This window comes from Schistocerca cancellata, chromosome 5, assembly GCF_023864275.1.
Source record: "Schistocerca cancellata isolate TAMUIC-IGC-003103 chromosome 5, iqSchCanc2.1, whole genome shotgun sequence".
Taxonomy (NCBI): domain Eukaryota; kingdom Metazoa; phylum Arthropoda; class Insecta; order Orthoptera; family Acrididae; genus Schistocerca; species Schistocerca cancellata.
In genome coordinates, this window is record NC_064630.1 from 483,406,737 (window position 1) to 483,433,426 (window position 26,690).

Sequence of the window (26,690 nt, forward strand, 5' to 3'; positions counted from 1 at the left end):
TTAAGCACTGTAAACCATTTTCTTTTGATAGTGTTTCCTACAGTAGCAAAAGAATTATGTCTCTCACTTTAATACATACACATTTGCAGGCTTGTGGTAAATTTTGTGCTAATTTGTAATTGAAAAAATTCTACATCCTTTGCACCACTTACCTTAGGATATACGGCAAGAACAAAATCAGTATATCAGTTCTTTCGTAAGTAACATGTTATGGACTTGTTTTACTCTTCACTATTACTCTGGTTGAATGAACATTATAAATACTCTAATCCATTTTCCTGCATACCTCCTATATCCAACATACTCAATAATGTTTTACAGATTTTTAATCTTTATTTGCCCAGGTATTTTTCCAATTTACCAAGTCTTTCAGCTGCAGATTAACTAAAGTGGAGGCCCACGAAAATGAACAATTAAATTTCTTCCTCAATCCCATCTGAATAATCACCACTAATACTGCTCTTTCATGGATAAAAAGCTTTCTTCACCTGTACCAATCTACATCTTGTGTCTCCCACTCATCCTCATGTAATCTTAGTTTTTCTACAGTATAGCTGTTTCATTACTTCTAGTATCACACCTTCCCCAGTTTTTATATCAAGCAAGTGCAAATTGTCTTTTCTGCTACTCTCCATTAGTTTTGCCTTACCTTTGTTTATACATAGCCTGAATTCTACGCTAAGTACTTTTACCTTTTCCTGAAACCCAAGTTATTTTTATTTGGAATGAATAGTGGCGGCATTTAGAGGAAAGTTTCTGTAATGAACTTACCAAATAACACCTTCACAAAAATCTTATTTGAAAAACAATACTTTATTGTTATCAAATTTATTAATAATAACTAATAAAAATCCCACTGCAGAAAGTCTTTTCCTTGGCCTCTCTACATATGTCTTGCAAAAACTAAAAACATGAGTACTGCTTCAAGAAATTCATATACAAAACATCATACACATCAGGTTTACAATGCCAGGTAACAAAGTAATATCTAAATGAGCTCATCTCAAATTAGACTTTTAAAAATCAATTTTGGTAAATAATCTTTTTTTCACTACAGAACAGCACTTTTAAAAATAAAAACATGTATGTACAAATCATCTACAGGAACTTCAAATAATGTTACACGTGTGCGTGCACACATTTAAATCACATGTCCAGAAAAGTTGAATTAAAATTGACCAGAATGGAAATGACACCTCATGGGATGTGAACACAATGGGAAAATATTTTAACACATTAACTAACAGAGGAAAATTTATAACAATATAAGGACAGTGAATGCAACCACGGAAGCAATTCCTAATAACAGAGAAGAGTAACCGAAATACTGCACGAAAGCAGTGTACACGTGATGCAACCGAGGTAAATAATTCCTATGTACATATTTATATATTCTCCATTTAGTAATTAAATATCAACTTTTCTCTTTAATAAATCCAAAGTACATTCTGCTGAAAGGGGCACTCTTATTTCATGCCACTTTCCTGCACAACACAAAATGAACAATTACATATAACCAAGTTACGAAAGAGGAGTTTACAATATTATTTTTATCATTATTTGCAATAATAAGAATAATACGTATTGTAATTACACATAAAGTTATAAACAGCAATCTCTTTTTACACGCATGTGCTCAGCTAGTAACAACCAAGCGAGCGAGTAAAAATAACATCTTCCGCACACTGAGCTGACTCACTGGTGTTGGACTGTTTCAAGAATATGTATACAAAAATATTAACCAAATTTACATTCTGATGTAGGTGATTCTTCATCTATCTGAAACAGCCTACCTATTGTCAACATCTACAGGTGCAGTTCAGTTGTTTTGTTGACTATCTTCGGTATGTAGACGAATCCCTTATCTTCCTAAGCTTAAAGACATAGACAGAAAGACAAAGAGAGATCAACAAACAGGAAAAGAGAGTGTGAAACAAAGAGAGTTGCAGAATGAGAGGGAAGGATGAGGCACGTGAGATGGTTAGGATAGGGGGAGAAAGGTGAAGGTTTCCCAAATTCTAACTACATACCCTTATTTTATCTAAATCTTCTGTACACCATTTACATTCATGCTTTGGTTTCATAATTACAACAACAACAATAACAACAAAAACAACTGCTGCAGAGGCATTGTTACCATGAAATGTTGTTCAGTTTCAGCAGAACAGTGCGGCTAAACTCCCTCAGTCCATAGTTCACAACCTCAAGTACAAAAGATAATTGCACATTTGCTCACAGAAAAATACACTCTTGACAAAATGTCACAGAGTTTCCCAGTTCCATCATCTACATCAACTCCTAAGTGTTTAAAAATATGGTGGAAAAACCACACATTTTAATCTACATGTGCCTATCTGCTGCAATTTTGAAGAGCAAGAGTGCAGAATAACACACAGAATAACTGTAACAAACAACTTTGTACTTCATCATCACATAACAACAGACTTCCCAACAGCAAGAGCTTGAGGATGCCGTAGAAAAGGGAAAGGGAGAGTGCTGAAATTTGTAGTGGGATTACAGTTATTAAGACAACAAATAATGACAAGTATGAAACTGCTACATTAGTTTTAGAACACTACACAGAATAGTTCATTTCTAAATGTGATGAGTTCATATAAAATCTTGAGAGACATATATAGTAAAAAGTTTAACATTTCTTCACAAAATTAATTTATGCTTTAATTTGCCTTTTCCCCGTGGATGAATCAAAGGTAAAACTTTCAAAACTAAATGCATTAATTTCATTCTTCAAAGAAATGTCAACATCCATGTCTGAAACTCATTTGGTATAATGCCATTTGCTACAGAATTGTGGATTCCACTGTAAATCACAGAAAGGCTCAACAAAGTACTTATTTACAGAAAGTGAAACATGATGCAAATAAATAAATTATTTTATTATAAAAGTATTGTTGCTGTTATCGCATAGCAACTTCTATTTATAAAACCATAGGGAATAACATTAATCAACAGGTCAATGCCTCTGGACAGAGTTAAATAAAACTACGCCTCAGAACTGATTACCCCAAAATAAAAGCCACAGTATATGCACAGTATAGGCAATTTTCCCCCTTGAAATTAACAAGCAGTATGTGACTTTATTTAAACCTTCCGTTAAAAAAAATAAGTGTTGCACACACAATTTAATTTACAGAAATTTATGAAACAATAAACAAAACTGGAGTTTTCCTTAAATAGTACCATAAACTGCCAGTAGAAAAAATAATTTTCACATGTCTGTAACAAATGCAACCCATTTATGTCAGTGCACTTGATCTAGAGCCCAACTGATCAGTGAACTGCCTAAAGTAGCACTTACAAAGAAAACATGATGATAAATTTTATCACTGCTACCAACACCAAAAAAATGAGACTTAAATTACTTTTACCAATTGAGTAATAATAAAGATAAAAGTAATGTTCCAAGAAGTTATGCCCTTTGCATTTTATAGTGTCAGAAAATTATGATATCCCTAAAAGAAACATATTTTGAAACTGGTCAAGGCATAGAAATGGTTCACATTACATCTTCCATGGGCTGCACACGTTAGACATGAATATTTTTCACTGAAACAATACTGTGCACTGCAAACATTCAGAAGATGACAACCAGTCACAGACATACACTGATTTTAAGATTAAAATATTTTTTCTTTCATTTATTTATATTTTTAAGGGTGAAGGGGAAGGGCACAAAAATGGAAGAGTGCAGCACGGAAGGCTTGATGTACACCTTTGTAATACAGTGTGGCAGTATTATTTCTAATTTCTGACTCTCAATATACAAATTTATTTCATAAAAACAGTCACTGATTTCTTAATGAGAAAAAATATTAAAATAGAACTAATCAATACCAATGCACTTTATTAAAGCAAATAAAAATGCTTGGGTGAACACGTTTCTCTTCCTGCTTCACTGCTTCCGTTGAGCATCAGTAAACAGAGCACTTTTGTCTTTTCCTGTTCTCCAGCACTCCTCTACTCCACTTTTCCCCACCCAGCAGTCTGCTGTGGAACTGTGCCTCCAGCCAACATGTGGCAGTGCGCGATAAACACTTAGAAATCCGCACTCACACGTCAAGGCTCGGATTGTAGCACCTCATGTCTCCCTGAGTCTATCTTCACCGCTCTGACCATGCTTTCATTCCGACAGCAATTTCTGGAGCAGGGACGATTTATGATCACCTGGACGTGGAGACTCCTCCGTAGGATTCTGAAACAATTGCAAAGAGCAAATATTTCAAAACCATGTCTAATTTAATAACAATGATAATTTTCTGCAGTTTAAATGACTCAGTGTCACCCTCAACTCAATTGACATATACCATTAAATCAAGAAACTTATTTCGTACTGATACTGTGAATGTAATGTACACTTGTATCAGAGGTTACAGCAAGTACAAATTTCCTAAATTTTGAAATTTGCTCTCCATAGCAAGAATAAAGCAAATTTTAAAATCCAAACAGTAACTGGCTGATGCAACCCACGTCATCAAGAAAGATACGGAGCATTTACTGATGACCAGTTTGAGAAACATAATCCAATGATGGAAATGAAAGACACGGTAGCAACCACAAACTGATTAGCAAGGACAGTTATTTTGTAGTTTTGTACACGTATCAGCGGTACTTGAATTTCAACTCCTGAAGGTATGTACTTGCCAATCATTCTGACTTCTTGTTGAACATTTTGGTGATAAGATGACACTTATCGAAAGTCTTTTGGAAGAAAAGGTTATGCACATTCTGTAAAATGTTTTGCTTTGAATGAAGACAGATCAAAAAGTTATCTCAGCTGAAGTCTAATAAAACCCAAGCACAAGAATTTCAGGGCTAGTTTACATGCTCTAAGGAATGCTTGCTTTGCAGACAATATATATTGTACTACAGTAATTAGTGACATTTCTGTCTGTCTCCACTGTCTTGAATCATCATGTTTCTTTAATTATAGTGTCACCTATGACAGGTTCATGTAGAGACTGAAGTTAACCGCCCAGAATAGGACCGCAGCAGGTCAGTCAAAACAACAGCAATTTAGTTGCTGTAGTGTTTTATAACAACATGACCCAATACCAAAATTATTTTACTCAAAATTTCATGCAAAGACTGTTCACCCTGTGTGTAACTCTTAAGCAAAGTTATTCTTGTCCTACATTCCAACAATATTTCCAATAGCTATGGACCTGAAAAATTTGCATTTATAATAAATGCTAATACATATGTGAATTCTGCCTCAAACTGCTAAATGTGAAATTGCTCAATCAATGCTACTTCATAGTGAACTGTATACAGAGGAACCATAATAAATGATTTAGACGGCAGAGAAGAGATGTGCAGTTAGGCCAACAGTGCCCTCTTTTGTGTGACACAACATTCAATCAGCACAGAGCTGCTGTACTAAGCGGTGCAGCTATGCCTCACTGACATCACAGAGTGGAGTATCGGCATGCAAAAGCATTCAAATGGGGTGGAATGATTGATCCATAGGAGGCGGGTGTTTTGTTCCGTGACACTGCAGCTCACATAGGGCATGCTGCATCAACAGAGAGTAGTATGTGTAAACATGGAGCAAAGAGGGCCATACACAGTGTCAATAGTGTACTGGACAAAACAATGTGACCACAGTACAAGATGACCACCATCTTCTTTGCTCGATCGTAAAGGACCGAACAGAGTGATCCACAGTGTCAGCACAACATTCGAGCACTCAGGCTGGACTAGTGGCACACATACCACTGCATCGGCTTCCACTAACCAGAATCCACCATTGCCACTGACTGCAATGGGCAGATGAACACTGTCATTGGCGTGCTGGAAAAATGTAATGTTTTCAGACAGTCCCACCTCAACTTGTCCTACATAAATGGCTGCATACATGTCTGACACCACCATTGTGCAACAAAATCAAGCAGACTGCACTGTTGAGTGGCATAGCGGTCAAATGCCAAGTGTGATAGGTTGGGGCACCACTGCCTATAACATGCCATTTCGCCTCCTACATCTTGAGTGCAGTCTGAACAGCTATTGCTACGTCAGTCAGGTTTTACAGCTTGAAGTGCTGCCCCTCCTGCATGCTGTTCTACATGCCATATTTCAGAAGGACAATGTCCGGCTGCATGTGGCAAGGAATGTGCAAGTCTTCTCAGAAGAATGATGGATACCACTCTCAGCTCCTCCTCAAGCCACAGCTGATGCTCCGTGGATGCGCCTACAAGCAGCACGATAATGTGCCTACAAGTCGCGTGATAGAGTAGTCCCCAGCCACATATTCAGGCACTGTTTCATTCCACCCCACAATATCTAGCGGATCTGATTGCAGCATATGGTAGTGCTATTCCATCCTGAATTTCCACAGTCACAGTGCATGCACAGGCCTGTAATGCTAATCATTTATGAAATGTCATGTCCCTAATCAATGGAGTAAATTTCACTGTGATCACATCTCTCGGTCCTGGTGTTCCACTATTTCAAAACTGTAGTGTGTGTCTGAAGAAAGGTCTTCATGTCTGTCTTAAGATGACTCTGAGGTAAGTAATGTCAGTGTCTATGGGTATTCGATTCCACTAATATTCATGCCACCAATATTCAAAGGTAAAATGCATCTTATTTAAATTTTGTTAATACATCTATAAATAGCAACTCACAGACATGCAAACTCAACATAAAATTTAAAACATCAGCAAGCATTAGATGACAAAACTTTCAGGCATAAGATTCAAAAACAATTTCATACTTCTAAAATTAAGTGTCCACTAAAGCTGAAAAGCAACTCCGATTTTTTCTATGAAGCATACCAATTTCTTTATAACCATGAAAAACACCCCCCCCCCCCCAAAAAAAACCACACACACACACACACACACACACACACACACACACACACACACACACACACATTTATAGTTGTCTGTTTTCAACCTTCTACTGTTAAGTTAATAACTGTTTGTCTCAAAACCCAAACCCTCACTTCTGCTTGTTCTGTCTGCATATTTTACATGCATTACCGTTTCATGTTTCAGTCGCATATTCTTTCACCATAACTCAGAAGTCTTTGCAGGATAGAATCACCAAAAAGATTTCAGGAACTATCGTGTACCATAAATCACGAAAAATTATACACCATACAGTATTCAACAATAAGTGATACAGGGTGTCCACTGTTCCAGACAGTTTGAGCTGTTATTCAGTATCATGTACACATTTGCAAGAACCACCACTTATTCTGATGTATGAGGAGCAAGAAGCAATACTTAATTCCTAGCTGTAGATGCATATAGACAATCTTTTCCCAATCCTCAACAACATAAGAAAAGACAGATTACTACTTACCACAAAGATAACACGCTAAGTTACAGACAGGCACAATTATAAAACACTTACACATAAGCTTTTGGGCCTCAGGCTTCATTGGAAAAAGAGAACCACACACCATTCATTCACACAAGCACCATAACTCATGCACATAAAACTGTCAACTCCGAGCTTGGCAGTCATGTATGTGTGAGCTGTGCTTGCTTGTGTAAATGAATGGTGTGTAGTTGACTTTTTCCAACGAATGTTGAAGCCGAAAGCTTATGTGTAAGTGTCTCTTTAATTGTGCCTGTCTGCAACCTAGCATGTTATCTTTACAGTAAGTAGTAATCTGTCTTTTCCTATATTGTTGATATTCTTACCTAGAGTTTCCACTGTCTGATTATACCAATCCTCTTTAGTTACATCCTGTTACTCAAAAACTACACTGAAAGTCTCTCCAATACATATCCCATCTTGTGCTGTGACTGGCTAACTACTCTCATATCAATGGCTTGTAAAGTCACACATTCTGCTAAATCTCGTAGAGATATACTTAACATTAGTAATGCCAAATAAATGCACTCAAAACTGTCCCAGAAAACAGATCGCCCTTGGGATCTGTCAGAATGTTTTGAATGATCCCCTCATTATATTTTATCTATGTGTCTACACTAGCTTGCTTCAAACACACATGCCTCGGAAACTGGCAACTTGTTGCTGTTTTTATTTCCCAAAAATTAACATTCATTCTGAAGTAACAGAATATTACTTTTAGCTATGTAATTATCAGATGCAAATCTGACAGATTTTCTAAAAGCACTTGGAGCCACATAGATATAAATATAATAATCAACTGCTGCAAATAAAGCAAAAATGTACATGTATTTACTATTTATTGATTGAATTACTTCACTGAAAATCTTACCCTGGAAGAAGAGAAGCCCGCCTGGGGTGAACCTGAACTCAGTTCTGACCCAATGCTACCCCATAGCTTAGGACTGTCACTGGTACCTGTGGGAATTAATTGGTAAAGTTATTCTCAGCTATGACAACATAGAAACACTTTCCCATCATTCTTTTTGTTACTGGTTCTAAATAAGGAATTATAGTTAAACAGAAGCCTATCAATAATGCTATGGAATTAATATGATGAGGACAAATAGTTAATATTTTGGATAGATAAAACACAGCAAAGAGACTATGTACCAATCATGAAAAAAAGCAGGAAAAAAGATTTCTTGAGTTTCATAAGTGTGTTTTCATGGTAAAATAAGCTACAGGGTGGCGCACGAAATGTGTTACCAATTGTTTCTTCCACAATTTACGACACACATTAGATATCCCACTGGGATCTCTACAGCAGTACCAGCAGAGCTTGGAAAAACAAATGAGTTACGAAATGACGTGTAATTCACAATACTGCTGCTAGAAGACTAGTAAGCAGCAATGGCTGACAATGAAAGACTGACGACACAGCAACGATCGGCAATTGTGTTACTTTTTCATGAAACGAAAAGCATTGTTGTGACTCATAGGCATTTTCGACAACAGTTTAACACACGATGCGTCCCTTGCAAGAAGACCATCCACAGGTTGTACAATAAATTTGTACAGGAAGGAACAGTATTGGAAGCAAAGAGACCTCGGCCTAAGCTTGTTTGTTCACTGGAGAATACTGAAGCGGTACGAGTTGCTGTACAGAGAAATCCCGTGAAATCGTGTAGAAAGGCAGCAGTGCAACTGAGAATATCCAGATGCTCCGTTCAATGCATTCTTAAAAGTGACCTCCATATGTACCCATACAAGATGACCTGTGCACAGAAGCTCACTGAAGAACACAAGCAGCAGAGACTACTGTTTGCTCAGTGGGCGGAGGATAGGGAAGAAACTCTCAACAACGTTTGGTTTTCAGATGAGGCGCAGTTTCAGTTAGATGGTGAGGTTAACAAACAAAATGTATGCCTTTGGGCCACTGAAAACCCACAAGTGCTTCAAGAACGACAACATTATGCTCCGAGGATTACAGCGTGGGCAGCAATTTCTAGTCACGGACTTATCGGACCCTTTTTCTTTGAAGAAACTGTGAACAGCGAGCGTTATTTGAGCATGCTTCGCAATAGCTTCATTCCACAGCTTCTTGCTACTGCCTTGCCCTTCTTCATTCCACAGCTTCTTGCTACTGCCTTGCCCTTCAACACGCAGTGGATCATACAAGATGGAGCAAGGCCACATACTGCAAACACTGTGTTGGAGTTTTTACACGAGCATTTCGACATGCGGATCATTTCACTCAGGTTTCCAGGTCGCTTCAATGACAAACAAAATTGGCCCCCCAACAGTATAGACCTCAATCCATATGACTTTTTTCTTTGGGAGTACCTAAAGGAAAAAAATTTCCTGAAACGTCCACGTGATTTAATGGAGCTCAGAAGACTTATTCTTCAAGCTTTCAGTGAAATTAAGGAAGACATGTGCTGTACGGTAATCACTAACTTCAGTGTTCGTTTGAAGGAAGTTAGAAAATGAAATGGTGGACATATTGAGCATGTGCTGCATTAGAACAAATATCCATGAACGGCTCTTCATTGTGGTATATGTTCCTTTCAGATTGTATTGACAATAAAGTTTATATTCAAAAACAAAATGGTAACACATTTCGTGCGCCACCCTGTACATTTAGCCTTTATAACCATTTCAGTTCAAACTTGTATCAGGACATCCTCCTCTAGCATTACTTTTCCTCAACAGTAGTTGTCAATACCAGTAGTATTTTCCGAATTTTGGACAGGTTAATATTATCTCAGTTGCTTTTCTGAAAACTTTCATATAATTTTGTACACAGTATACTATATTTCAAGCTAAAATTTATGAAAAATGAATTACTTTATAAAATATTTTAGTTTCAATGTTCTAATTGATAAGCACTGGTTCTGAATGTATAGTTAAAATAAATTTTTTAGAAACATTTGAAGTTATGAATACCTGCACACTTAAAATTTCTATTACTAATTAAGCAATCCTGTACTGTTTATTTGTGGATGCATTTATGAAATAATAATTGAAATTAATAATGCAATTAAAACTAGTAGGAATTCATTTTTAAGAAAAATTGTAAACCCTTTGGAATATTGTTATTTCAACAGAGTGTGAGAGTCATAAGCTTGCCTGATGTGATTGGATATATTTCTGTATAATAGGTGTGAATAATGTAATTTTGGCTTTGTTAATGTGAAAAATCAAAACACTGTATGATATACTAAAATGTGAGAAAATCAGAGGAAAATAATCTTCAAATTTATTTAGTTCAAACCAACCATGAGGATATGATATCAGATTTTCAACTTCAAGATTCAGACCCCTAGATAAGAAGAACTGGAGCCATCTCAATATGACAAGCTAAGTAAACTTGAAAGTTTTTGTGATCTTCACTCATCTCAAATCTTCATAAAATACTTTGCTTATTAAGTACTTGGACTGGGCATTGTTTAATGTGGACAATACATGGAAGACAGAAGGAGGGGGAGATTACAAAGTTCATGTCTGAAAACTTCATGAATAGGAAAATAAGAAAGCATAAGTGTAAGTGGGTGTACGAATCCTACCTAAAAATGGCACAGTTTTGTTGGTGCATGAGCCGCGCACAAACTGCTTCAAGAATATCTATCATAGAATGAAATTTTCACTCTACAGTGGAGTGTGTGCTGATATGAAACTTCTTGGCAGATTAAAACTGTGTGCCTGTACCTCGTCTTCTACCTTCCAAACTTCACAGAAGCTCTCCTGTTAACCTTGCAGAATTAAAGCTGTGAGGATGGGCTGTGAGTCATGCACAGGTAGCTCAGTTGGTAGAGCACTTGCCTGCGAAAGGCAAAGGTCCCAAGTTTGAGTCTCGGTCCAGCACACAGTTTTAATTTGCCAGGAAGTTTAATATCTATCATGTTGGTTGCTGTAATCATCATCACACCACTATCGAACCATATTTAATGTGTTTTGTCTTTTGGCCACTTGTAGTGCTATTTGACACATTCATTCAATTTGCATTGCTCAAATGTTTTTGGTTTAAACACAGTGCGAATTACGTATATTCTCATGCTGAGCGAAACATGTTTCATGGATTTATTGTTGTTGTTAAGAGCAATATTTACATGTATATTTTTTGTGATGTTGCACAAAAAAACAAAGTGAGTCATAGTCTGTATGTGTATGGTTTTATGCATAACTGAGGGAGCACAGTAAGACAACTACAGTTCAAGAGATGCAGAACACACGCTGGCCGAAGTGGCCGTGCGGTTAAAGGCGCTGCAGTCTGGAACCGCAAGACCGCTACGGTCGCAGGTTCGAATCCTGCCTCGGGCATGGATGTTTGTGATGTTCTTAGGTTAGTTAGGTTTAACTAGTTCTAAGTTGTAGGGGCCTAATGACCTCAGCAGTTGAGTCCCATAGTGCTCAGAGCCATTTTTTTTAGATGGAGAACAACACATATGCAAACGCCACACAAAATACTTATGTAAATATTTGCACTCAATATCAAGAAAAATTCTCAAAACGCACTGTGCTAAGCATGAAAAAATATGAACTGATGCAGTGTTTCATGATTTAAATAATGAGTGACAGCTACATGCGTTCCAAAAACATTGGTAATGACATATGAAACTGAGTCAAATGTTTCTGCTTCCCAATTGTCGGACCCTATTGTATCAGTGGTTTGTTTTAGATAATAAATCTTTATTAGATAATAAACAAGTCCCAGACAAGAGTATTTTGATGCCTATTATATGCAAAAACATAAAGTGTGAAACTGTAGGGGGGGGGGGGGGGGATCCTATACATTTACAGCTTAATGTTATTTTCCACATTTTGCACAATTTTTCTGAAGTCCCTTGAAAAGCTTAAAAGTGGGTTTTCACTGTGGTTCCTTTTTACCATTCTGTCATGTCTCCATGTCAACCCATCTTGCTTTACTGATTCCAGACAGCCAATCGGTACATGCACACCACTCCATTGCCATATTGTACATCAGTGGATCACATGACTTCCTAGTACCAGGTCTACACCATCTACAGTGCTCAAAATAGAACAGTTTGCTTTTTTTTAGGGGGTAACTATGAGGGGCATTCAATAAGCAGGGGAAAACATTTTTTACTGAAAGCAAATGAGTTTTATCCAAGTTCAATATACCAAATTATTCTGCATTCTTTTGACTAAAAAACCCTATTTTTCAACATAATCTCCATTCAACGGTCTTATGCCAGCTTACATGGAGGGCCTGTACGCCTGCATGCTACTACTCTACAGGTTGATGTTGGAGCCAACGTCTTGCTGCATCAATAAACTCCGCATCATCCACATACTGCTTTAGGGGAAAAGAAAAGACCACCACTCTCTAGATAGGAGAAGCACTGGGTCATCAAGAGGCAGACACAAAAGAGAGTGGTATTTTTTGTTAGCTATCAGTGGAAAGCTGATGATGAGCTGGAGTGCAAATGCAGCCTCTCCCCACCCCTTCCCCCCCCCCCCCAAAAAATCCCACACATGCACACACGCCTGCACCTGCAGGCGCGCGCGCGCGCGCACACACACACACACACACACACACACACACACACACACACACACACACACACATGCAAGCACACGCCAAACCTGTGCATTTAGTATTGTGCCAGCTGAACAGACAACGTTGGGATTGCAGTTCAGCAGCTGGACTGGGGTAGGGGTTGTATTGGGTGGGGTGGATTGGGGGAGGAAGACATGGGAAGGAGGAGGAGGGAATAGAGATGGGTAGCTAGCAGCTCTTGAGTGATGCAGCAGGTGTGCAGGATAGGAATTCAGGAGGGAAGTGTGACAGGTGCATGGGCTAGGCACATGACACATGGGTACAGGAGCCGGTGAGGTGTGGTGCATCTGCATCTACATTTACATTTACATCTACATCTACACTTCGCAAGTCACCTTGCAGAGTGTGGCAGGGTGTACCTTGTGTATTACTGTCGCTTCCCCATGTCCTGTTCCAGTCGTGAATAGTTCACAGCAAGAACAATTGCTGGTAAGCCTCTGTGTGGGCTCAAATCTCTCTAATGAATGAGATGATGAAAATGATGCAGAGATGTGGATGGCAGGGAAGGGGGAACTGCCAGGCCCCTACACCCTGCGCACAACAGTTTCCTTTCTGTCTTGTCATCCCTGCCTCCACCTCGTCTTCATCATGTGCCACACCTCACTGGCTCCTTGTGTCATGTACTGGTCTTCTACTACAACTTTCCTTACTGTAGGTACAATCTCACGTTGTCATAAATTTGTGCTTCCCATGGTGTCATGAATTTTTCTGATCATACATATTCTTAAAGAAGTTTGTGCACCGCTCGTGCATCAACAAAGTTGTGCCATTTTTATGTAGGTTTCGTAGACCCACTTACACATATATTTTTTTTATTTTCCTATTCGTGAAGTTCTGTAGAGAGAGTTTTGAAATGGTTGTGATTCGTCATGATACCTTTATTTGTACAAACCTTGTTACTCCTAACAGCCACCATCCAGAGTAGAGTTTGGCAGTGGCAGGAGGTATGCCACAAATTGTACCAACTTTTACATGTTTACCGGTTTAAATCTGCCAAGTAGAGCACCATGGTGTCAAGAAAGTTAACCACATAACATTTGTAAACACTACTTGATGGCCAACATATTGCCAGTGTCATTTTATGTCAGTTTTTTTCCACAAACATTTTTTCATAAAGAATAAATTGTGGGAAAATTATAAAAATGTTGACGCAAAATCGGGTGTGAATTAACATTGTGGACATAGGAAACTTGACGGGAATGCCCAAAAACGTCACAAATGGTGGGGAAATGTTAATTCCAGGAATGCATTTGGATGTTCCTGCGATCATACCACGCATGATGTTGGCCAATTTGTTAGTCCAAGAATGTAGATTGTCCAACAGTCTACAAGGAATGGTGTACCATTTGCAGCCAGATAACAGGCTTACGAGCAGTGTTCATAAAAAGATCCTGATCAGTAGGGATCGGACACAAGTGTCTCATCTTATCAATGACACTCAGTTTTAAACCAAACAGAAACTGCTACTGTCAGTGAACTCCGGTCTGCCTAACCAGTTTCTGGAAATTCCAAGGTTTCAGGCAAAGGACTTTTGAAGTCCTGTACTTCACAAAAGGTCAGTGGTTACAACAGCACATACATGGGCCAAACAACACAAAAATTGGAGAGTACATAGACTCTTTCAGCTCTTGTGGTCCAACAAGTCATGATTTTGCATGATGTACGGCATTGAGTACACCAAAAGCCCAACAAGGCATTTAAACCATAGTGGGTGCAGGGTGCAGTTCTGGCTGGAGGTGGTTTTGTTGAATTTTTGGGGATGTTTTTCATACCATGACTTGGTCCTATTCATTCAGGTTACAGTGAACATGAACCGCACTGTTTATTTCAATGGTCTCAGTGACTAAGCTCCTTCTATTCAATACAGTGTGTGGAATGCAGCAAGCAAAATCCTAGCAATTTGGTGGTCCTGTGGGATCTAATCATGCACAAATGGCTTCAGCTAGATAACTGAAAAATTGTAGACCCTCCTTCTCATTGAAATGATCCATTGTTACGACTAGGCTCACTGTTACACAGTGTTAGCATTACATGTCCTAGAGGACTAGATTTTGTCTAGTGTGCTCAGAAACAAAAATGAAATTACAGAGATACAAATCATACAAACTCATTCTCTTTAACAAAATGTAATTGAATTTAGTAATTCATATATCTCAATTTCTGGAAAAGCCCCTAAATAAATATCTCACTGTCATTCGATGGATTGTAATTTCAGCGGATATACTGGAAGATGGCCTTTTTTTGTTCTAAACCATGTCACAAATGTAGTTCAAGAAAATGATGTAATTTTATTGTCAGCATTGAGAAGTAATTTCAGCGGATATACTGGAAGATGGCCTTTTTTTGTTCTAAACCATGTCACAAATGTAGTTCAAGAAAATGATGTAATTTTATTGTCAGCATTGAGAAAATAATTTTATTGTCACCACTGACAAATTGATATATGACACCTGTTTTGCTGCTAAAAATATTTGCTGATTATGGTCCATGAAGACATGCTGTCAAGAGGATAGCTGCACACCAACAAAATCACATTTATTTAAGATTACTTAAGCAAGAGGCAACTGCTCATAAAGGATTATGTAGAAGAACTGAAATCCTGTTATAACTAATCCAAAGACAGAAGGGGCTATAAATTCCACTTATGTATGTAGTTTTCAGCAGTTGGTTACTTATGTCATCTGGAAGTTTTAAAGAATGTTAGTTCATCTTTGATTTTGCAGAACATACCTAATTATCCACGTCTACTAACACAATGAACTAAGCTTTGTAGTTACCTACAAAATGAAGTAATTCATACAGGAAAACGGCAGGCTCTGGGCATCAGCAGAACGCAGAGGACTACACTTGTATTATACTGACAAACAACTTTAAAACTGGGACCATTTGCTCATTTGCAAAAAAGAAAAGAAATAAGTTAACTGGAATAGTCGAATGACCCATCCATCAATCAGAACTTCACAAAAGTATCAATGGCAGTGACAACATTCTATGGACTAATTTTACACATTTCTTTAGTTGTTCTTTCTCAGCACCAAACAAAATATAAAAGTGCTTGTTATTTTCTGTCTCAGATTCTTCGATGATGTTTGATAAAAGTCAGAAAAATTATCAAACATTGGCTGAAGAACCTGAGACAGAAGCCAACAGGCAAATTGTTGACAAGTGGCCACAAAAGACTTCACAGTTCCATAAAATCAAAAAATTCTTAATAAACTTCACGACAAGGGTGTTCCTATTACACCTCTTGATTTACACACACTCTCTCTCTCTCTCTCTCTCTCTCTCTCTCTCTCTCTCTCTCTCTTTAGCCCTTTTTCTTAGATTCAGAGCTTTAAGTTTTTCATGAGTGTGTGTGTGTGTGTGTGTGTGTGTGTGTGTGTGTGTGTGTGTGTTCTTTTAACGTCAAACTGTAGTTAGATATTAAGATATGGATAAATGCTGGTGTCTTCTGACTGGTTCAGCAGTTCCTTGCATCAAAAAAATAAAGTGTTGATTCACCTGCCAGAAAGTTTTCATGGAGATGACAGATATTAAGGAATATCCAAAAACTCCCAGAATAACATTGCCCTGGGAGGAGCTTGCCTGGTATCCATTTTCCTCATAAGGCGTGTGTCAGAAAATTATCTACGAGCTCCGTACTGCCTCTCGCTTTGCCAGGGAGGGTTTCGTCTGCCTGTAGTCAATTTTTTTGTTGCAGCTGTTTTGCTTTATCCTAAATTTTTATGAAGAGAGTGTAATGAATAATGCACAACAGCAAAATTTTACTTCCTGCCAAAAAAAAAATGCCACAAAAGCTGTTGTGATGTTAGGTAACACTGTAAGACAAACTCAATTGTAGTAGTTTCCAAGTTTCAAAAATGGCTATATGTTAATTGATGACACATATCATGCTGGATGTCTGTCAACTGCCGAAAAAGATAGAAAGTTGAGAAAATTTGTAAACTTGTGCTTGAAGACCAATGATGGGCCATGAAATACATGATGCAGCTATCTGGATTGTCTTGGAGCTTGGTTCACTGAATTTTAGCAGAAGACTCAGGTTCTGACTGACAGCAAAAAGAGCATTGGGTAGAAGCTTGCTGTGCTTTGAAAGAACAGCTCGAAACCACTCCAGAACTTTTGCTAAGATCATTACTGGTGATGATTCAGGGCGCTATGGTTACAGCCCTGAAACTGAACAGCAATGGAGAGGGATAGTGGATTGTGATTTTGTACTGCAGTGTGAGAAGATCACATAACAGTGTGGGTCAAATACGGATCAATCTGTGTAGATAGCGAACTTATATTTCCATCAAGACAATGCTCCTGTTCACGTGACTTTCTCAGAGAGCCTGATTTTGTCAAAAAATGGCACAACTCCCTTGCCTAACACATATAATTCACATGATGTAGGTTCGTGTGATATTTCATGAAAGGATATTGACTCTGTAAAATAGAATTGGTAAAAAACCAGCCAGAGAAGAGCTATTGGACATCACTGCAGGTGAGTATAAAGAATGTTTCAAATTATGCATACACCGATTAGACAAATGTATTATGTATAACGGAGAGTAATTTGAAGTTGGTAAGGTTGTTCTGTATTAAAAAAACTTAAATACATAACTTTTAAAAAACTCTACTGTTTTTTCCAATGTTATTCTTTCAATAAACATTTTGCTTAGTGAAGTGGTCCCGAGGGAGATCTGTAGATGGAATTTCATGTTGGCCTTCTTGTATATGCTTACTACAGACAGTGTAGAGAGTTCACACAGCTCCCTCCATTTACATACCTGTAGAAGGCGGTTCACAAACAAAGCCAAAAGCCTCCAGGTCTGCAGCAGACACAGACTGGCCAGGACCCAGCTGCAACTGCCGCTGCTGCCCACTGACGGTCATTCCCACACCCCCACTGCTGCCACCATTTGACTGCCGGGCTCCTACAATTGCACGCAACTCCTGGCGCACGTATTCTGAAGTCATGCCACCGTTACCACCTCCACCTCCCCCACCTGCAATAACAATATCATGTAATTTTATGCTGATGATGAGCATCACATTCTGCTATACAACTTGGAAATGAAGCAAGGGTCAAATATAAACCACTACAATTCTTTTTTTACCCATAAGAACAGAGCATAATAAAGATCAAGAGTGAGGTTTTTGAATCAGTATTATAAGAAAAAAGATACCAATTTATACAAGTTTTATACCTCAATTACACAAACAAAATAATAATACAGTGAATCCCAAATTAAGTCTTGTTATCTAATGCCTTGTTCAGCATAGTGTATGGGAGACCTCCATGCCTTTGGGCCCTGAAAGTGAAGAAAAGTATTCCTGTTTATAGGAATGATAACATTTTCTGGAGATCTTAAATGCCAACTGTGTACTTTAACAGACAGATTCATTCAAAAGAATATGCACAACAGCTTTTAAGCAGACTTGAGCTTTGTGTGTTTCGGGTTCTAAAATCACATAATCTTACCTCCAAAACTACTACTGAATTATATAGTTAAATAAAAACCAAAAACTTATTTGTCAGCTGGAAGCCACCAGCAAAAAGTAGCACAGCTGACAGCTTTTGAAACTGGAACTTATCTAGTTCATAAAAATGAGAAATTTTTCATTTACCTTTCTATATCACTTTTCTCCTTTCCATCTCTCTGTGTCTCTCTCTCTCTCTAACCCTTACCTATCTTTTGATGACTTAAGGAACCTCCAATTCAACAAGCCACTGTTTCTGTGCCATTTCTTGTGCAGAAGGTCTGCTGACAATGGCTAATTAAATTTACTTTCTATCTTAATAGGACTGTTATTTTTTGAGACACTCACTTGTATGCATTAAATTATTCAACATGTCTTTCCTGCATTATGTGATGCTGTATAATGACATGATTCTCATGGGTTCTTTCAGAAACTAACAGAGTATTTCAATGAAGTTAACTTAGAATTCACTGTATCACACTTTCTTACTACCTCTCCTAATCATTACACATATAAATGAAAGAGAAATATCAGGATAGCCCAGAAATATGCCACAAAAATTGATATTATTACTTGCTAAATTCTGCCTAAAGTAGATCAAATGTTTTCAGCACACAACAGACCATCTGTTATTAAAGCCATGCTGGTTAAATAATCTCTTGCAAACACAAGATTCTGATTTTTTCTGCTTTCTGTTTTTTTATTTTTATTTTTTTGGAATTGAACAACTATAAAATATAAAGCTTCTGCACTATTAGAAAATAAAGTAGTTTGTGGCAGAACGAATTGTATCCTACATGCAAGTTCTTAAAGCAGAAATGCCAGCTTAACTTCTAGAGATGACAAAGCACAATTTAGAGAGTTCTTCAATTTTTTTGTTTTCTAGAAGCTATGTTATGTTTTTACAGGTCTTTGTATAAACAGCTAAACAAAAAAGGTTTTGGACCACTTACATATCTTTGAATTATTGAACAAGCATGAGCTTAGATTCAAGAGGAACAAAGGAATGAAAGAATAATAAGATTAACAAAAAGTTTTATAAAGATATAGTTTCAATATGGAATCAAAACTGAACAATAATCAAAAAACAGCAGTCTGTTCAAAAGTGTAATCTTTGCACATCTGTGAAACCAAAATCTGCTGCTGGGAAGCATTCAACACCAAGTTGGTCCACCCATGCTTAGTAACATTGATCTTCCTCAGCAATCTGGCCACAAAGTGGTCGAGACATTGCTTTTCGAGTCTGTACCACTCTTCGATAGCTGCCATCCTGAGGTCGTATGGTACATGAGAAGGGTTTCTTCTATGGCTCACAGCAACCTCAAGCGGGTTCCCATCAACAGACACCACAGGCCATTCCATTTCCTCAATTACTGCTACCTGGAGGAAGATGTTCATGAGGCGGCATATTATGCTCCCACATTATCATCTCAAAAGACAAATCCATCATCAAATGCTGACTACAGTGCTATACAATACACCGGAGGATCCAAATCCGATACTGCATGACACTTGAAACTGACGAGAGATCTCAGACATCTGTACACGATACCAATTCAGAACACGACTGACCCTCCTCCCTGCTGAACCTATGCAACCACACACCTTAGATGTACAATAATCATCAGACATCAGACAAATTCTGCACTCATAGGTGACTGTGTAACTTGATGCACTGGTCTGTGTTCCATTCCAGATGTTCATTGTTGTCTTGGTGGAGTTGTAACACTGATTTTAATGGATGCCTAGAGGCCAAATTTATCCTGTGAAGACGGTTACATACTATCTGGGTCAATACAGCAATCCCAGTTGCCTCCAAAGATGCAGTACACAGTTTCACAGTCTTCCAGATTAGCTGGTGTTTTTGACCATAGGCAACCACTGTGAGAAAGAATTCATTGTTTTGTCTCTCTCAACAGTGAATAAATGTTTGAACAATATCACTGAAGCATACACCATTCTATGATGACAAGCTTTCTAGCTACAAAGTGAGAATGTGCACCCAGTCTGGACTTGAAATGACAGAATGGCGTGCCTACACGAACCACACTATCATGTTTGCGATAGGAGAAGATGCACTCTATCTCCATTACATAGGTTAATATACACAGCAATTTTCTGTGGTAAAAAGAGTATCGAGAAACATCCTTCCAGGTTGGGTAGGGGAGGGGGGGGGGGATGACGCAATAATAGGGGTGGTGCAAAACTTTTGTTTGAGCTGTTTAGTTAGTACATGGTATATATTTTTTCAGTGATAAAGTGAAATGAAGTTCCAAAACACTACTTTGGACAGCCTAAACATTTCTTTTTAATAGTTTTATATTATCCTTCTCTTCCTGTCCTCATTTGAGTAGTATGCTTCACATCTGACATAAAACATCAAAAATTACTATTACATTATATGTACCACTTCTTTTGCCCAAATAACAATGAATATGCAGCAATACTTGAAAGCAAAAACATATGTGGGCAGGTAACAAAACATTCTGTCACAATCACAAAAAATACAACATGTAGTTAAGCTCACAGATTTACAGTTTTCAATTCCCAATAACCAACACACACACAAGTAAACATTCACAAAGCACAAATACAGGGTGTCCAGTAAGCACATGTCAAGACAAAAGTTCTGTGAATTGTGAATAGGCTAATCATCTGAACTGATGTGAAAGCTGAAAGCGAAGTGCACTGCTGTGAAGGAAGTTTTATTAAAATTGATGTTGTGGTTGTGTTTCGCAGTTAAATTGCACATCTATGAGCTTCATGCTACATTACTGAGCTGTTAAAATGCGAAAGAGAAAAAAAAAGTTTTTGTTTGGAAAATTTGGCACATTAATACACAACACAAATATATTTTGCCAAATACGGGTGCTCCACTGAAATTCATTCCTGAATCACACACTATGCACACAATATCTACAACACATCAAGCACTTAGCAGTAAACACCTCCAATTATAACAACTAGCCATCAATGTAAAACATAACAGAATGGCAGCAAAAAGAGAGGGTCCAATATCTGCACATAATGTTGTACAAAACTAAGTGGCAAAATAAATTAATGGTAAATTTACATCAAGGTCAATATGCTTGAAACCGGTGAATTTACTGAAACTAAAATATTAACGCCTACAACTGTACTGAGAGATGTTTTAAGAGACTTTATACAATAAATAATCTAATTCTGCTGCCACATTAAGAATGGGCTCTTCGAGTACTATCTGTCCTGTAAACTAATTGGTGCCCCACAAATATAACACAAAACAATTTATCACAGATAACACAGCCACATTGAGCAGAGAAAAAAAAAGCATATGGTCATGTATGTCCAGACCATCAACCCCCTTTCCCTCTCTCTCTCTCTCTCTCTCTCTCTCTCTCTCTCTCTCTCTCTCTCTCTCATGCACACACACAAACACTTTTTCTTTCTTTCTGTGTAGTACACATACAAATAACACATAAAGCAGGTACAGTCTTCCATGACACAGCACAAGGACACAGATATGTACGTTCCAGGAATGCACATGGGGAAAAGGTTCCTCTCCCATCATCAAACACCACACACATCTAAAAGAAGACTAACAATTTGTGTTAATGACACACAGGGCACAAAGGAACAGATAAGGATGGGAAGGAAGCCAGCCAGCGAGTGACATGCTTGATGCAACCAAGGCGTGGTGATACAAGAGGGAAAAGCCACAGGAGAAGTGAGGCGAGGCACCGTCACATGACAGTCTGGAGGTCACATGACTTACCACCCGGCTGGTGATTGGTTGGCGTGTGGGCTTGGGGTCGACCCCGCTCGCTCGCCCCGTATAATTGAAAATTGGGTTGGTCGTAACAAAACTGGGAGTCTGGTGGTGGCCGGGGTTGCGCCTGGTACATCACCGGGTGGTGCTGGGATGGTTGATGGGGATTGTGGTGCTGTGGTTGTGGCTGCTGTTGATGATGAGGAATGTGGTGGTGGTGATGATGTGGATGCGGGTGAGACAGAGGATGCGGATGGTGGTGATGCGGGTCAGGCAATGGTGGCCCGTGAGGATGAAACGGGTGCGGCGACACGGGTTCACTCGGGGAAAGCGCAGGGTGCGGAAGTTCTTGTTTCGTTCCGTAAAGCCGCGAATGGTTAACTCCACCTGGAACAGGGACAGGTGAGATAAGTCAGCAGAGCAGCCAGGGCCTCTCGCTGGGTCCGGAGCGCTGGGATAAGGGTGACTGCAAAGGACTGAAATTAAAGACAGGAGCAACCAAGTCTGCTTATTACTGGAGACACTCTGCGTACTTCACGATGCAGAACCATTCGTGTAGGCAAAACAAAAATAAAAAATGTGCAACTATATGTGCAGTTTATATTAACAACATATTCACTCATATCAAGTACTAGTTGAGGCAAGTAGGTACACAAACAAAAATTCTATATTAAGTGCACTCCCAGGCCACTCTCAGCATGTCACCAATCGCAGCTACAAAAACAATGCAAAATGTTCAAAATAGTACATCAAGTATCACTGAGTTATTGCTCAGAGTCACAGCAAAACAAAGGAACAACAACATGTATGTAAGAAATAAAAGTACTGTGCATCAGACTGAAAGACTGTACTCAATGCTTTCCATTTTTCTCCAGTTTTCTCCATATAATCTAATTACATGATCAAATACCAGATTCGTAAGAAATGGCCAAAGGAGAAGTACAATTTGTCACTCGTATTCCCATAGTATCAGAGACAGAGTGGGAGCTGTTAGGTAGAAGGAAAACAAAATTCAAAATACTGACAATATTGCAGTTTTGGAAAATTAAGTACAGTCATTATTCTCTTCACTCGTGTATTATGGCTACCTGCATAATGAATTAACATTGATTTAAGGATCTACATTGCCATCATTACATAGGAAAAAATCACTTAAGTTTTTTTAAAAAATCTGTACACAAAACAAGGATGCATTAATGGAGTAGATGACACTAGTGTCCTCCTGAAATTTGGTGCATTACTTTCAACTTCTAAATACAATCTTTCTCCTGACTCACTGGTAAATGAATAGACAATAATTCCTTTTCCTTTTGGAGAGTTAACTAAAAATTGGTGAACATAGAAACACATTCACAGTTTTTACCATCATCATCATCATCCTCATCATCATCATCATCACCACCATCATCATCATCATACATGCACCCCACATAGTGGAAGTCACACTTCCAAAGTCAATATTAAATTGAGTATACAGTAAAGTTTTGATTTAAAAAAATGCAATTAACATTTTTAACTGCCACATGATTAACCATCCGCCAAGCAGCTTAATGGTTTGGTCGTTTTCTCACTTCTTTTTTCCCCTGCCTCACTAACACACCAATCACTTAGCCTATATCTATGAGTAACATACTTAAAAATACATGGTTGCCAGGAAATTTTTAATGTTGCTATCACTACCACCCATGTTACACCAGTTGCATTGGGAAGATTATTATCTAAATATTATGCACCAATTTAAACAAGAGGTACAATAAAAAGGAAGGTTTGATCAAAACAAAAGGTATTTTTCATGAAAATAGTGTCCCAGTTCACAAGTGATTTTTCAAAGGAAAAATTAAGAAAAGGAAATAATTCTTTCCAGGAAGATATTTTTACTCTGCAATGGAGTATTGGATGATACACAACTTCCTGTCAGGTTAAAAGTGTGTGGTGGACAACGACTCAAACGTGGGACCCTTGCCTTTCACAGGCAAGTGCTCTACAGACTTAGTCACCTGTGCACAGCTCACGAGCTGTGTTCACCCTAATTAGGCATGAGAAATTCTATAATGTTTGGAAGGCAGGACATGAGGTACTGATAGAAGTAATGATGCTAGGACACGTTAAGAATGTGCTCGAGTTTCTCAGTTGGGATAGCACCTGCTCACGAAAGGCAAAGGTCCCGGATAAAAATCCTGATTTGGCGTACAGTTTTAATCTGCCATGAAGTTACAAAATAATTTTTTTCAACAGAAAAAGTACTTGGAAATACAATTTTGATTACACATCTTTGAAAAGTTAAAATATTTGAAAGTATTTTCTTCTGACAATCATCTTCATCAGGTAGTACGTCCAGAAATAGCAAACGTAATCTGGATTTCAAGTATGAGAAATATGCTGAGTTTTGTTTTATTTTTTAGTCCTTTTGCATAGTCATTCAAACTGAGAAAAAATGCTTGTTTACAAATAACACAACAAACCCAACAACATTTCATGTATGCCATTTATTAGTATCAACACCCACTTCAACTAAGTCCTCTGTTATGCAACTTCCTAAGCTCCTCTAGGGCATAACTGTGTAGTCATTAACATCAAAATGAACACTTCTTAAAAATGGAATGTTCAGATATCCTAAAGGCAACTTACCTGGAAGCTGAGTCGTGGCAGATGGAGCACTAATTGTCCTCTGCAACCGAAGTTGTTGTGGAAACTGGCCCTGTGCCTGGAAACCTGTCGTCGTTCCTGGAGAACTGGGTGGGGGAAATTGTTCGGCCTGATAGGGTGATTGCCGTGGACCAACCACAGCCCCTCCAGGACTAGCCAATGATCGCACTGGTGGCAACTGTTGGGGCTGCTGCTGTTGCGATGGTTGCTGTTGTTGTTGCTGCCGTTGAGGACCAAATGGCCGCCCTGCAGTTCCATAGTTGCCCTGCTGATGAGAATTTCACAAATTTTCTTTGCTGCCATTCCCAGTCAACTTTTCTCCCAACTATAACAAACAGTATTATTGGGTACTGACATCAATTTAAATAAATAAATAAATAATTGTTGTATCGTGTATTGACATGTCTTCAATGATGATGTAATTTATGCACGCTGACATGAAGTCAGTTGCTTTGCAAACAGTTGGTTCAAATCCTAGTAGTGGAAGCAATTTTCATCACTAGAAATTAGTCACCAAACAAATGGGAGCAGAGGCCTAGGCTCTGTTTAAACACACCGAGCCTTGACTGTCCTGCTTTAAATGCCAAACATATTTGCAATGCCTCCTCCTAAAGTGGCCATTCACTGTATGTGGACATTATGCTCAGTCCTCTCCACTTTACCATACAGTATTCCAAAAGTGAAGCCTAAAAGACAGCATTAATTTCATCTTGTCCATTCTTTCCACATGTTACTCACACAAAACACAATCAACAGCATTATGCCAGACCACTTGATACTTCAGAGAAGCCACTGCAGTCTGGCCTGAACTACAAGTACAGTACTAAGTATAAGCCTTTTGATTGTGTATAAAGGCAATATTCTACACCTGTATCTATATACATACTGCACAAGCCACTGTACGGTGCATGGTGAAGGGCTCTACCACTTCTAGTCATTTGCTTTTTTGTTTCACTCACACCAACAGAGCAAGTGAAAAACAACTGTCTAAATGCCTCTGTATAAGGTCTAATCTCTCCAATCTTATCATCATGGTCCTTACATGAAATGTACATTGGCAATAGTAGAATAGTTCTGCAGTCAGCCTCAATTGCCAGTTCTTTACATTTTCTCAATACCATTGCACGAAAAGAATGTCACCTTCCCTCCAGAGATTCCCATTTGAGATCCTGAAGCATCTCAGTAACACTTGCATGTTGTTTGAACCTACCCATAACAAATCTCAAAGCCTGTCTCTGAATTGTTTTGATGTTTGCCTTTAAGCCAACTCCGTACAGATCCCACACACTTGAGCAGCACTCAAGAAAAAGTCACACTACCATCTTATATGTTGTCTCCTTTACAAATGAGCCACACATTCCCAAAATTCTCCCAATAAACTGAAGTCGGCCATTTGCCTTCCCTATCACAATCCTCACAAGGTTGTTCCATTTCATACTGCACTGCAAAGTTATGCCTAGATATTTAAACAACGTGACTGTACCCAGTAGGACACTACTGAACTATATCTGAACATTACAGGTTTATTTTTCCTATTCAAGCAGTTTGTTTTTCCTATTCAAGCACATTAACTTACATTTTTCTACGTTTAGAGCCAGCTGCCATTTATAGCACCAATGTAAAAGTTTTTCTAATTCACCTTGTATCATCCTACAGCCACTCAACTTTGACACCTTACCATACACCACAGTATCATCAGCAAACAACTGCAGTCTGCTGCCCATCCTGTCTATGAAATCACGTATGTATACAGGAAATAAGAGTGGTCCTGTCACACCTCTCCAGAGGCATTTGTGATGATACCTTCGTCTTTGATGAATAGCCATTGTCAAGGACAATATACTGGGTTTTATTACTTAGGAATTCTTCAAGTCACTGGGAACCTGTTCCATATGCTCTAACGTTCTCATAAAATCTTTT

General features: G+C 38.4%; 1 protein-coding gene across 7 annotated transcripts in view; it reads right to left on the reverse strand.

The window, feature by feature from the left end:
* Window positions 1-794: 794 nt before the first annotated feature.
* LOC126189025 (nuclear receptor coactivator 3-like) overlaps window positions 795-26,690 on the reverse strand; it is a 299,208-nt gene continuing 273,312 nt past the window's right edge. For 5 of the 7 annotated variants that reach the window (XM_049930852.1, XM_049930856.1, XM_049930851.1 and 2 more), the window contains exons 18-22: window positions 24,753-25,038; window positions 22,131-22,511; window positions 17,683-17,901; window positions 8,219-8,304; window positions 795-4,213 (exon numbers count right to left, since the gene is read on the reverse strand). In XM_049930852.1, coding sequence (XP_049786809.1) covers window positions 4,142-4,213; window positions 8,219-8,304; window positions 17,683-17,901; window positions 22,131-22,511; window positions 24,753-25,038 — 1,044 coding nt within the window. In that variant the 3' untranslated portion in view covers window positions 795-4,141. The remainder of the gene's footprint in view (window positions 4,214-8,218; window positions 8,305-17,682; window positions 17,902-22,130; window positions 22,512-24,752; window positions 25,039-26,690) is intronic. The other 2 variants (XM_049930850.1, XM_049930854.1) reach the window with 2 other exon arrangements.